This window comes from Cyprinus carpio, chromosome B9, assembly GCF_018340385.1.
Source record: "Cyprinus carpio isolate SPL01 chromosome B9, ASM1834038v1, whole genome shotgun sequence".
NCBI lineage: Eukaryota > Metazoa > Chordata > Actinopteri > Cypriniformes > Cyprinidae > Cyprinus > Cyprinus carpio.
In genome coordinates this window covers 27,815,476-27,829,808 of record NC_056605.1, presented here as the reverse complement: position 1 = coordinate 27,829,808, position 14,333 = coordinate 27,815,476, and the positions used below count along the sequence as shown (strand labels likewise).

Sequence of the window (14,333 nt, the reverse complement as noted above, 5' to 3'; positions counted from 1 at the left end):
TGTGTATGTGTGTGTATGTATACATACAGTGGGTAAAATAAGTATTGAACATATTTTTCTCAGTAAATATATTTCTAAAGGTGCTGTTGACATGAAATTTTCACCAGATGTTGGTAACATACAGACACATACATACATAGTAACAATACAAAACAAATAATTTCAGAAATTGTTACATGCAATAAAATGGAATGACACAGGGAAAAGTATTGATCACATGAAAAAGGGAGGTGCAAAAAGGCATGGAAAGCCAATCAGTAATTAGAAAGCAATCCTGGCCTTTGACAGTGGAAATTTATATTAGCTGGTTCAGTCCCAACTCCTTCAGTACCAGGATGATGAAGATGAAAAGAGGTATAGTTCCTTTTCTATGCCATTAAAATGAAATAAATGAACATAAATATAGGAGCCTGATAAAAATGCTCATTTTTGATGAAAATTTTAGACAGCACTTGGAGGCTTTTGCATCTGAACTCTTCATATATATATATAGCCTATATATGCTTCATACTAATATAAAAAATGCTATACATTTTATTGATTCTCTATGGTATTAATTGAATTATATCTATTTGTATTATTTAGTTATTTATGCTGAGCTTTTCGCAATGCATTAATTGACCATTGTATATTTTTAATTAGATTTAACACATTTTAACACAACTTTTTTGTATTTGTGACCCTGGACCACAAAACCAGTCTTAAATGTAAAATTTTCAAAATTGAGATCTATACAATCATCTGAAAGCTGAATAAGTAAGCTTTCCATTGATGTATTGTTTATTAGGATCGGAAAATATTTGGCCGAGATATAACCATTGAAAAATCTGGAATCTGAGGGTGCAAAAAAATCAAAATATTGAGAAAATCACCTTTGAAGTTGTCCAAATGAATTCTTAGCAATGTATATTACTAATCAAAAGTTAAGTTTTGATATATTTATGGTAGGAAATTATCTAAATATCTATCTTAATATCTAAATATTAAATCTCATTTTATTACTATAAATTATATTTTATTAAATTATATATTTTATAAAACTTTATGTATTTTTTAAATAAAATTTGTTTTTTTTATAAAATGTATTTTTAAATAAATATTTATATTTATTAAATATTAAATATTTATGTATTTTATTATTTTTTATTTCATTAAATTATATATTTATATTTTATTACTATATATTTTATTACTCTAAACAAAAAAACTTTGTTTAGCATTGTCTGTTGGCTTGGATTGTGTTTTCACTAAGCTTGTCACAGTGCATTTTGGGTATTATCTCATCCGTTAAGAATGCACATGATGTAGCCTTAAAATGTGGTCAAAAGAAGGTATTTTTTAATTGTGCTGCATACTTTTTTGCTTTTGTGTCAGTTTCATGATCTTTTAAAATGAAAACTACAGAGGCAGAACCAAACAGAGCCAAACCAGCTCACTGGTTTAATATTGCTTAACTAACACCCATATGACAGCCAAACAGTGTGAAAAGCCCCAGGCGAAGCCCCATTTTCACAGGGATTTTCATGAACTGTAGGCAGTTGTTAGAGAATTGGTTGGAGAATGGGGTCTTGTAACAATTTGTATAAGCACTGCTCATCCGTTGAACTGTCCCTTTTATCTGTAGCAGGGGCTGATGGGAGTCTTTGATGGCGAGCCAGTAAAGCTGAGCCCCATTAGCATTGGTGTTTGGGGCTATTAATAACCCCCTCCCTCATGGTGCGGGCGCACGGCCGATTCGAGACGCTCTTTGAAGAGGGGCCTCCGTGCCCAACGTGTTCAGGCTGCTTCGGCAGGTAGATGGCTGAAATATGGCCCACTGCAGGGTGATGATAAGACGGGATAGTCCTCGCTCATCTCTTTTTCTAAAACCGACCACCTCCTCCTCTTTGACCCGCTCTCTGTCTGTCCGACTGTTGTCGTAAATCTCTCCCCAACACATCTTCGATAAATTCGCCTCACCTCCCTTCAGCGGCCCTTCCTCACGCAGGGTCTAAGCGATGCCAGCTGAGTCCGACCCGTGATCTCATCTGCATCAGCACCCGTATTAAGATGCTCCGGTTCGGCTATTGAGAATCAGTCAGTTGGAAAAGCTTTTAAGCTTTGTAGTTTGATGCACATCTTCCTTCGTAAAGACTGCAGGGATGTGACTCGCTTTCAGTTGCTTTACGTTTCCGTATGACTCACAGACACGCGTGTTGCCAGCCGCTGTACTCATACCCTGGCAAACACCTTTACTCTACCGGGCCATTCATACTGATTCATCCATGGCTACCAGGCGTCTGCACTTCTCGTCCCACCCAGAATGCTCTCATCCCTCTGTAGAGACGTCTGCTGTTTCAGGGTAAACAAATCATTTTATAATTGCCGTGACAGATGTTGTCACTCACTTTTAGACTGCAAAGAGTCAAACCGCAATGCACATGATTTCTATTGAAAAAAAAAACTGATGTGATTTTAATTATTATTTGCAGTTATTTTAATTTTGAAAAATATGCATGTCATACATCTATTACACAGCTGAGACAATCTAGATTGTCGGAGACAATTATCTTAATAGCAAAAAAAATAGCACAAAAAAAGTATCTTTGACACTTGTAAGAAAAGTAAAAGTTAAATTGTTCAAAATATGTTACATAAAAGCAGTTGTCATTCATTATTTCAAATGTGAAAGATAATATATTTTACAACAAATCTTTTTTGCTGATTTAGTTTTCAGTTTTACCACTGGAAATATTTAGGGAAAAAAGCTGCTAAATGATTAAAAGTAAATTTTGTTGAGGAGTTGCTCGTTCAGTCTTGTGTGTATATATATATATATATATATATATATATATATATATATATATATATATATATATATATATATATATATATATATATATATATATATATTAATATATATATATATATATGTATATATATATATTACAGTAAATTAAAGAATTGTTGAGTTTTGGATTGATTGAATTAATTCTGTTGGAAATGCTGCTGCAGTTGTGGAATGACGCAAATCGTCTTGGTGTCAGTGTTTGCCTTCTACATGAGAGAAGCTGTGTAGCTCAGTATATATGTGTATTGCTCTACTGTTTGCATTACAGGGGCACCTGAGCTTTTATTTTAATCAAATTAAATGCAAATCTGCTCATGATTCATTCTGAGTCAAAGGAAACTCCATATTAAGTGACTCAGAGTTGTGTTGATGGGCAGCAGTTATCTGTGTCTGTAGCGGTCCTGTGTGGCCCAGTGATCCACCCAGATGAGGGGATGCGCTCTCTCTCTCTCTCTCTCTCTCTGTCTCTCTCTCTCTCTCTCTCTCTCTCTCTCTCTCTCTCTCTCTCTCTCTCTCTCTCTCTCTCTCATGTTTTCTATCATCAGCTACTCTGCACAGACATTTCTCAGTGTTTGATTTAATGATCCCTTGAGACTGAGAAGGGAGAACACAACACTTCATATATTTCTGTCTACTGCCTTCCTGCTCACGCCTTTCTTTCTTTCTTTCTTTCTTTCTTTCTTTCTTTCTTTCTTTCTTTCTTTCTTTTCTTATTTTTCCAATTTTTTTTTCTTTTTCATCTTATCTTCCTTTATTTTATTTGTTAATCCTTTCATTCTTTGTCTGTTTTTCATTTTTGTTTGTTCTTTCTTTCATTATTCTGTTTGTTTGTCCTGTCTGTCTTAGTCTGTTTATTTTGTTTGTTCATTTGTCCTTTATCTATTATTTGATTATTTATATTCTGTCTTTTGTTTGTATGTTTGTTCATTCTGTATTTTTGTTTATAAATTATTTTTGTCTTTTGATTGTTTGTTCTTTTTGTTATTTATTTTTGTCTGTCTTTTGTTTGATTTGTTTCTTCAGTATCTCTTCTTTAATTGTTTGTTTTGTGATTGTTTGTTCTTTTGCTTTTTTGTATTTTTATTTGTTTGTTCTGTATCATTCTTTTGATTGTTTTTCTTTTGCTTTTTTCATTTTGTTTTTATTCCTTATATCTTTTTCTCATTTTCTATTGTTAGTTCTTTTTGTGTAATTTGTTGTCTTTATTTTGTTTGTTCCTTCGATGTCTTTCTTTAAATTGCATGCTTGTTTGTTCTTTATTTGTTTGTCTTCATTTTGTTTGTTCCTTCAGTATCTTTTTTCTGTCTTGTTTTATTTTTTCTCACTTATCACTTTCCCTCTAAACTTTTTCCCCTTTCTTGTTCATCCTCATTTTTTTCCTCCTCTCTCTCTCTCTCTTTCCCCCCTTCTCCCCCTCCGTTTGCCGTGTTTCCTCCTCAGCGATGTTTTGTGGGCCTCTCGAGACAATGCATGCCTTACGGGCAGCACCTTCTTATTTAGACCCAGCCAGTGCCACGTTGCATTTGCAGGGGATCAACTCTGAAAGGAGGAAAGGAGGGAGAAAAAAGATAAGAAAATTGGCTCTAATGAAAACCAGAAGCCCAGGCACTCTCACCGTGAACTTGGAAACAGAAAGGAGAATTGAAGTTAATTCAAACCAGCTCTTTGCAATGCCAGATGACAAGGCTTTGAAGTGCCCCCCTCCCCGCCGCCTTTACTCTTCGCGTTCTCGGTTTTTTTTTTTTTTTTTCGTTGGACGGGGGAGCGATTGGAAAAGCCTTTGAGACTGATGTATAGCCATGTCTAGCATTAACCCTTCGGTGGCCATTTTTTGGTTTTACAAGTGCAGGATCTTCTGCTCCAAACCGCTCTTGGCATGTTCCAGCTCAGGGATTTGGTGGACCCGTGAGGTGGGATCAGTTTTCGAGAGCCTCGTGGTTCCAGTCCATGTAATTTGTCTCAGTCCATTGCAAGGAAATTTGCGCAGGCTAATACTAATTACCAGTCATAAATCCTTGCCTCATCTTGCACGTCATGGTTGAGTCTTCCTCATCTGCGGATCCGTTTTCTTTGTGCCCCCTGGCAAACATGACAGAAAGTTTCCCTGAATAAGCTTTTGGACAAGGATTCAGAGTTTGGGGTGGAGCGGATGAGCATCTAGAGAGATGGAGGTCGCCGTTTGTCTTGTTCTTGCCATGAGAGGAAGACGTTTCCAGAGTGTTTGTGTGAGAGACAGAAAGAAAAAGCATTTACAACATTGTATATCCCAGACATGCAGTCCTGTGCTCTCATGCCAAGCTCCTCTGTCTTCCCACCGACCCCACAGCGAGGCAGCCACTGGGGAGAAGAGGAGGAGGAGGATGATGAAGACCTTCTCACGCTCTGTAGCTTCATGTTCCTGAGACTCTGAGCCTGTTTTCACACTTGCTTTGATTGTTTGGTCCGAACCCCAGTTTGACAAATTGTGAACAGTCTTGGAGTTCACACGAATCAAACTTTGATTGTTTGTTTATGTCTGTCTGTCTTTCTTTTGCTTGTTTGTTTGTCCTTTCTTCTTCCTTTCCTTTTTGTTCTTACCTCCATCCTTCATTCCTTCCTTTGTTTCATGTCTCTGTTTACTCATTTTGTCTGTTTGTAGTCTATCTTTCTTTCTTTCTTTCTTTCTTTCTTTCTTTTTATTTCTTTTTATTTTCTTTCTTTCAAGTATTTCTTGATTACTCTCACACACATTGCAAGTTCATATGAACCAATCTTTCAAACCATCTCAGGTGCAGTTCTTTTTTCAAAGATTTTTTAAAAAATTCAATAAACTTAAAAAAAAGTATTGTATATCAAAAACAGCATTATCAAAATTACTTGATGAAATTAACAAACATCTTTTTACACTATGTACTCAATTCACTAAAACAGTGTGGACAGAAATGGTTTATTTTAAAGTGACACGGTTGGTAGATTTTTGAAATTGATACAAGGAGAAACCAACATTTTTGTGAATCGTCCAAGGCGCCATGATTAGCAGCCAATGCTGATAATCTCAAATTGGCTAAAAAATTGACCTGGCCAATTTTAGTCATGTCTGTTTTGATTTACTTGTCATATCTGCTTGCAAATTTCTAAAAAAAAAAAAAAAAAGTATGTTACAGCATAACTTAGAGTATTTGTCCTCCTGTTTTGCCCTTGAATTTCAGCTGCAGTGATAGTGAGAGAATCCAGATATTTGCTTTCTTTCAATTATGTCATTAGTGACTGTAGAGCCCAAACCGCAGTCTGCAGAGATCCTCTCTGTGAGTTGTCATTCACTGATCTGACTGTCAGGTGGATGGTCTGCTGGATCTGAAGGGGCCTCTGCGTGCGAGTTCTGGGGGAACGTGATACTGTGTTCAGGTGCGGCGTGTGAGGCCATGAACATTTCCCAGCGGCCCTCTCTGTACAGAGTGAGCTCATGACTGATGAGAGGAGCAGCATATGATGCATGCTTAGTGTAAGTGAAGGACTCCACTCGCTGTCTTCATGGACAGGCTTGCATTGGTCATGGAAAAATATGGAAATATAAGGGAGTTCTAAAATGGTGTTTTTCACCATCTTTATTGTTTAAAGTCGTAATGTATATTTATCTGGTTTTTACAGAATTAGTCTCCTCTAATCATATTCAGCAAGCCTTTAGGGAGGGATTTTTGGTGTGTGTGTGTGTGTGTGAATATATGTATATATATTAGTGCTGTCAAATGATTAATCGTGATTAATCACATCCAAAATAAAAGTTTTTGTTTACATATGTGTGTACTGTGTATATTTATTACGTATATATAAATACACATTCATGCAGTTTATATTTTGAAAATATTTACGTGTTTACATGTATACATGTATATTTATATATTTTATATTATATATAAATATGCTATATAATTAATATACAAATATATCATGTTTCATAAATATATACTGTACATGCATGTGTGTGTATTTATATATACATAATAAATATACACAGTACACACATATATTTTGTACACAAACTTTTATTTTGGATACGATTAATCGTTTGACAGCACTAATATATTTATATTGTATGTGTTCAGTTTTATATATATATATAATTGTGTAAAAAATTAATTTGTGGAAAAAAAAAAGTCAGAATTACAAGGTATAAACACAATTGCAAGAAAAAAGTTGGAATTGCAAGGTTATATCTGACAACACTAATGTTATCATAAGCAGTTGTGAGTTATAAAGTCAGAATTGTGAACTTGAAATTACGAGAAAAGTAAATAATTGTGAGGAAAAAAGTCAGAATTGCAAGATATAAACTTGCAATTGCAAGAAAAAAAATGAGAATTCATAATTATGAGATAAAAAGTTACAATAACCTTTTTATTTTTTTATTCATGGGTGGAAATGGGCTTCCAAATTTATTGGTTATGAGGCATGATATGAAATTTTCACTTCAAATGTCAATCCAGTAATTAAATAATAAGATAAAATGTATGGAAAACTTCATGACAAGTCACTAGTCAGCAGGTGTGGGAACCCTGAGCAGTAGTTAGCAGTAGCACTAGTTAATTCTAGTTTCAGAGAAGAGAGGTGACGTAAAGACGTCAGAATAGCAGGAATCTAGAAACTTGTATCTGTGTGCATGTGAGAGTCCCAGTCTGGAGCAAACGTATCAAAGGTCAAAGGGATTTGGCAGAGGCCCTATCTTCTCGTGAGAAATGATCCCTTGGCTTCTCGTCTCCGTATCCTGCTCTGGAGCCCGACGCCGGGTCTCGGACTCGCACGGGATCTCCTTGAGGGGAAAACATCACATAAGACCTGCAGAGCATGCTTTAAGAAAGAGGGGCCTCCTGCTCGTTCACCGACACTGTTGGTCTTCAAAGTGGCATGGTGTGATTTGATTTGTGTGCTTTTTGTGTCTGTGTGGTCTAGCTGGTAATTAACACCACTTTTTTTTTTTTTTTGAGGCAATTGGATTGAAATGCAGGAATGATCATATCCGTCAGCAGAAGTGGCTATAAAGAGACCAAATAAGCTGACAGTCAGCAGAGACAGGAGTTTGGAGGGCTCCTACTTCGAGCAGGATGCAGCTACGTGGGTCGTAAATCTCAGCATCCATGGCCTAATTAGTAAAGCTCTTTTTCATCCCCGCATTGACGCTGTCTGATTCATGAGAGCGCGGGCTTTAAAGAAGACTTTTCCACACGGGCTTGATAATTGATTGTGTGGTTTCCAGAGAAGAGGCACGTTTTTTGTGGCGGGGGGGAATGTGATGATGTAAGCAGTTTTGGCGGGCGCCTGAAACTCGCTTGTCTCCGAACATCAAAAGCGAAGACAGAAGGTTCTGGACGCTCGCCCGCACCACTGCTGTCTTACCGAGGACCCCTCTGTGAGTCTGCGGCTGCCGTCAGAGTGCCTGTGGCCTGTGTGTAAAAAAACTAGAGCTTTGATTTGCCCTGGGCTAGACTGGAGGAAGACTTTATGTGGGCGTCCTGCTGCTGTTTCTGGCAGGGTGGTAGGCCCTCGATGTGAGGTGTCACCTTGTGATGGAAAGTGTGACCGTTGAGCAATGCTCAGCCTTTTTTCCTTGCTGTGTTAGTGAATAAAGGTCTCATTAATAGGCCTTCTAGCCTGAGATCTTGACCCTGAAGAGATCAGTTCAGCCAAAAATTCATTCATTTAACTTCATGTTGTACCAAAACCTGACGGACTGTGTTTTGCAGAACACAAAGAAAGCTATATACTAGATATATATATATATATATATATATATATATAATATATATATATTATATATATATATATTATATATATATATATATATAATATATATATTACTCCTGTCAAATGATTAATCGCATCCAAAATAAAAAAAAAATAAAAAAAATTTACATATATGTAAACAAAACATGTGTGTGCTGTGTGCATTTATTGTGTATATATAAATATACACACATAGAGCATATATTTTGAAAATACTTAAGTCGCGATTAATCATTTTGACAACTCAAAATACTCAAAAATAAATATACTCAAATATAAATATTTAATTTCACTTTTTTTTTTTTTTTACATATTTTACTTCAATTTGACATCATTTAACCCTCACTTACAGTTCATATTTATTTTATTTTATTTATTTGCTTTATTCTAATAGTTTAATAGTGTTGTTAAATGTCATCTTTAGCCAACTGCAAAAATAATACCTTTTTATACTGTACATTATAATGCTGGTCTAAATACATTTGTAGCATTTAAATTGATTGACTTTACATTTTAGTTTTGTTTTCAGTTTATTTATTTATACGTTTGGGCAAAAACGTTAAAATAATTATTACATTTGGTCTGATATATCAGACAGAGTTTTAATATCCTTGCATGCCTAACATAACACATCTTTTTTTTTTTTGATCCTGCAAGTTTATTTTCAACCACTGATTTAAAGGCCTCAACATGTACTAGCACGAGTTACTGTTGACCATCAAAATAGTATCAAGCGAGCTTGTTTTCACCAGCTGCCCACACAGACACCACTGCGCTTACCCAGACAGCACCGAAAACACCGCTTTTCTGTGACGCAAACCCTGTTTGACTCTCAAAGCCTGCTGTCATTCTCTCTGAAGCCGTTAGACCTCCGGTAAGTCAAGCAGTGCAGTCAGCTGGGCTCGGTGTGGGGCACAGGGAGGAATTGAGGTGAGGTTAGGTACTTTAGGATGGAAAATATAAAGCACTGCTGTGGACCTTGGCCATCTTAGGAGCTGGGCCATTTGCCCGCCTGCGGCAAGAGGACAAGTGCCATGTTCCAGAGGCCAGTGAAATTCCAACCACATCCAACCAGAGCTGAAGTATATTGTGCAACTGGGCACCACAGTTAATGCAATGCAAATAGCTGCGTGCGAAAGAAACCTCCCTGCGAGGAGCATGCATGAGCCATCATCACCATGTCTAATAAGGGTAAGCTGTGTCATGTCAACGGAATTATAAAAAAAAAATAAGATACAGTTCCATTCAAAAGTCTTATTTTGTTTCTTATTTTTCATAAAAAAGCCGGGAAAATGTTTAGCATTCAGAATATTTGAGTGTTGCAAAACCAGCATTTTAAGTACTTTTATTTGTAGTTTGTGTGGAAGAATGGGACAAAATCACAGCTGAGCAATGCATGCGACTAGTTTTTTTCAAACAGGAGGCATCTTGAAGCTGTCATTAACCACAAAGGCTTTTGTACAGAGTAATAAATAAATTTCAGTAAGCGTGTTCAATACTTTTCCCCTGGATCATTACACTTTATTACACAGAACTTAATTTCTGAACTTATTTGTTTTGCTTTCTTTGTATGTATGGATTACTTGGTTTGTTACCGACATCTGGTGAAAATTTCATGTCAGCAGCACCTTTAGAAATATATTTACTGAGAAAAATGGTGACGTGTTCAATACTTATTTTACCCGCTGTGTATATGTATATATTTACCGTAAACCCACTGCAGGGAATCTTTATTAACAGAGCATTGAAATGGAACCTTACACAAATCAAGCCTGTAACGTCAACTACACCTACACTGGAGCAAACAGCGCCAAGCCACCCGCCCAACCAAGTCCAGTTATATATCCAATTTCTCCAGCTGCAGTTCAGAAAGAGAAATCTGCCGTCTTAATATAGCCTCACAGCTGTGAGCCCAGAAGGAATGCAGGGCCTGGCCGCAGTCATAAACTCAAAGTCAGAATATCCTCCGCCTAATCAATGTGCGTGTCGTCGTCTTCCGACGTGAGCTTTGATGACCCTTACAAAGTCCGATCGCCATTGCCAAGACAAACTGAATCGGAGGGTGTGTGCATGTGCATATGCATGGATGTGTGTGTGTCTTACAGACAGAACGGCTGGGATTTTTTTCACGCCATCCACACATCCCAGTCATGTTGTCATACAACCTCTGCTGAGCTCCAGGCCGGCGAGTCCAACGGCTGTCTGTGCAACAGGCAATCTTGGTTTAGGAATCGCAATTTCACCACAGAATGGTCCATGAATCATGCTGAATCTAGTTTTGTTTCTTGGAATTTAAATGTTTCTGCTCTTCCCATGATGGCAACTGGTGTTTTGGGGGAGTTTGGACTATATTTAACATACAATAGTGCTGCTTCATCATCTTTGGGTTGTTTGCCATGAATGGGATTGTTCACACAAAAATTAAAATTGTCATCATTTCCACAGCATTATGTCATTCCAAAGCCTTATGACTTATTTTATTTATTTTTTTTCCCTATTGTGAAACACAAAAGAAGACAGTTTGCAAAATGTTAACACTGCTCTCTTTGATACATAGTCACTGAATAGTGACCAGGTCCTGCTGGGACCAATGAAAATGCCATAATGACATCTTATAAGTAGTCCTTACAACTTCTACAATATTTTTAGAAGTCATGGAATTGCTTTAATTGAACATTAAGTCACCAGTCATTGATAATCTTGCTTGAAATGTCTTGGTCACCATTCACTTTTTATTGAATAGGAAAAAGAAAGAACATTCTGTTTTCTGTTTTTTGTTGTTGTTGTTGTTTTTTATGTTCCAGGGGTTACCTTAAAAAAATAGCAGATTTCAGCACTTTCATTTTCTTATATGAATGTTGTATTTTAAAATTTAGGGGAAATTTTACTATCAGCTTGCGCCAGCGATAACCCTCATTTGGCATAAAAAAAAAATACTGTCAGGATTTACTAAAGATACGCAGTGTGGAAATTAGTGCCGAAAAGGCGCTACCTTATTAAATATGCATTTGTAGGGGTTTCCCTTTCGATCAATAAATTTATGAGGAGAGTATTTAAATGAATCACTCAATGCAATTTACTAAGAATTGTGCTCGTCGGTTCACTGGTATTTGCGCAGTGGATTGCGCTGGTCATTATGGAAATGAGATGTTGCACCTTGTCAGTAAATCACCCGCAGAATTTTCCCCTCCCATCGTTGCTTTTACAACATTGCGCTCTAACACTAATTTGCCCCATTTAGTAAATCTGGCCATTAGTCTTGGAAATGTTACACCATACAAGTCTTAATTTATTTTTGCTCATTTTCACGTTTCCTTTATTTTGTAGACTTTATAGGCAGACCTAGACTTTCAATCTTAATCCATGAAAATCAGTAATGAAAATGTGTTTTGCAACTATGATAATCTAAAGAAAGAGTCAATGTGTTAAAACCGTTTTTTGCGTGAAAATGATTTGTGTCAATTTTCGCACATGAAAATGAGACGCGAAGAAAATAAAGAACAATTATAGTAAATGTTGCTCGTGAATAGAAGACTTTGTGCTATTTCAAAAGTCAAGCTGATTTTTGTTGTTGTTGTTGTAAATGAAGCAATGATTATTGGAATCCATTTTACAAGGAAATACCATTTCAGTCTTTCTACTTGAAAATGTCATGTTTAATTTAATGTTACTTGCCATTTCTTTGTAATTATTTATGACATTTACTTGCAACTTCTGAGAATTATTTGTTTCAAAGTAAATCCTAAACCTTTTTTTTTTTTCAGTATAGCAAAGATTTGTTTAAAATGACATTTCCATCACAGAATTCTGTTAAACACAATGCGTAATATGTGTTATGGTGGACACTGTGATGGGAAATGTCATTTTTCATAAAAATAACTTACAAAAATTCTCATGTGTTGCATGTATTCATTGTTATTAGAAAAATAAACTAGAGAAAATGTGAAAGGTTAGTTTTAAGAGGTTTTATTTTCCACGTCCAGAGGGATAAAAGTGCCCATAGTTGGAAAACCTACTTATAAATATCTCCACCCAATTAAATAATAAAGGATCGGAAAAACTGATGGGGAATAAATGATGACAGAACTTTGATTTTTGGCTGAACTATTCTTTCAGGAGCTCACATGCTCTTGTTTTTGTGTTTTTGAAGACGGTGGTGATGCCAATTGCGAACGAGTTTGCTCCAGACGTGGTGCTGGTTTCTTCAGGCTTCGACGCTGTGGAGGGGCATCCACCACCTCTGGGAGGATACAAGCTCACGGCCAAATGTAAGTGCTCTGTGTTCCCCTGTACTTAGGAAGATTCTCGTGGGATGAAGCGGTTGGGAGCAAAAAGATGAGTCACTGACATGGAAGTCAGCCTTTGTCCCACTCCTCTCTCTCTCTCGCTCGTTTCTCATGTCGAAAAGCTTTCATTTCAGTCAAATTTATCATGTGCTAATACCACAAAAACAAGAGACCACACTCTTGTGTGCAAAGTCTAATCCCAAAAGGGAGGGATTGTACCAGTCATCCTTTCTCATACTTCCAGATCCCTGCTGTTTTTCCTTCTTTGTTCCCATGTGTGCATAATATCAAGATGGCATTCCGGGCCTGTTTCTAAATCAAACATTTAATGATTGTACAGCATTTGTTGTTGGGGTCCAAAAGGCTGCTTTTATCCTGTTGGAGGGATCATAAGGCCGGCTCTTATAGATTACATCTTCTGGTGAAAGCTGTCCATATGTCAGCGCTGGAAACGCAAAGTAGAAACACTGTTCTTTCAAAACGTTTGCCCAGAGTCTAAAAAAAGACACGTTGTCCGGTCTGAATTTGCACCATTCTTGCATCTAAAAGTAACTTTAAATCAGATTCAGTCTTCTGCTGATCTAAGAATGGCTTGATGATCTGTGACAGCATTTCTTTTTCATTTATCTGCTTATCTTAAAGGAACAAGTCACCCATTAAATAATTCTGATGTTGTTTAGTCACCCTCATGTCGTTCCAAACTTCTTGCTCTGTTTTTGTCTTGTTTAATATAACGGTTCATAGTGACCAAATGTCATATGAGCTCTTAAAAGAATAATAATAAAAAAAAAAATCATAAAAATATGCTGCGTTATTTGTATGCCATATTTCTAAAGTCATATGACAGCTGTGTGTAAGAAACTGAATAAAATACATTTGTTATTGGCTGAATATGGGGCCTTAAGATAGGGTTATTATAGTTGACCAAAACTAAAATCATAAAAGAAAAAAAATCTTTTCTGAAAATAAAATAATCAACTGAAATAAAATATTTAAAACAAAAATGTATTTCAGCCAATTGCCAAGGCAACATTTTTCATTTTTATTTATTTTAACTTGAAGTACTAAAGTAACTAAGACTAAAAAAAACTAAAGCTATTAAATAAAATAGATGTATTTAAAATGACAATAATAATAATAATAATTATAAGTAAATAAATCTAATCTTATTTAAAACATTAACCAAAACTATAAATAGTATATGAATGATTATTTAAAAAAATAATAATAATAATTTCTTTCTTTCTTTTTTCTCATACAAATCTGTTTTATGACCACAGAGAATTGAAATAAAGTGCATTTTTATGATGGTTTTTAGAGTAGACATGGTCAACATTAAATGTCGTTGTGTGGAAAAGAGCTGCGTAAACATTCTCTAAATTTCTCCTTTTGTGCATCCATACAAAATAAAGATTTAAAACGACACCAGGATGCAAAAATGATAAAACATTTTCCATGTT

The 14,333-nt window shown here is 35.9% G+C and overlaps 1 protein-coding gene across 11 annotated transcripts in view; it reads left to right on the top strand.

Moving 5' to 3' along the window:
- Window positions 1–14,333, top strand: part of LOC109096423 (histone deacetylase 4-like) — a 211,662-nt gene that overhangs the window by 179,847 nt on the left and 17,482 nt on the right. For 9 of the 11 annotated variants that reach the window (XM_042731796.1, XM_042731793.1, XM_042731795.1 and 6 more), the window contains one exon: window positions 12,737–12,855. In XM_042731796.1, coding sequence (XP_042587730.1) covers window positions 12,737–12,855 — 119 coding nt within the window. Of the gene's footprint in view, window positions 1–7,791; window positions 8,530–12,736; window positions 12,856–14,333 lie in introns of those variants that run through there. The other 2 variants (XR_006155648.1, XM_042731799.1) reach the window with 2 other exon arrangements.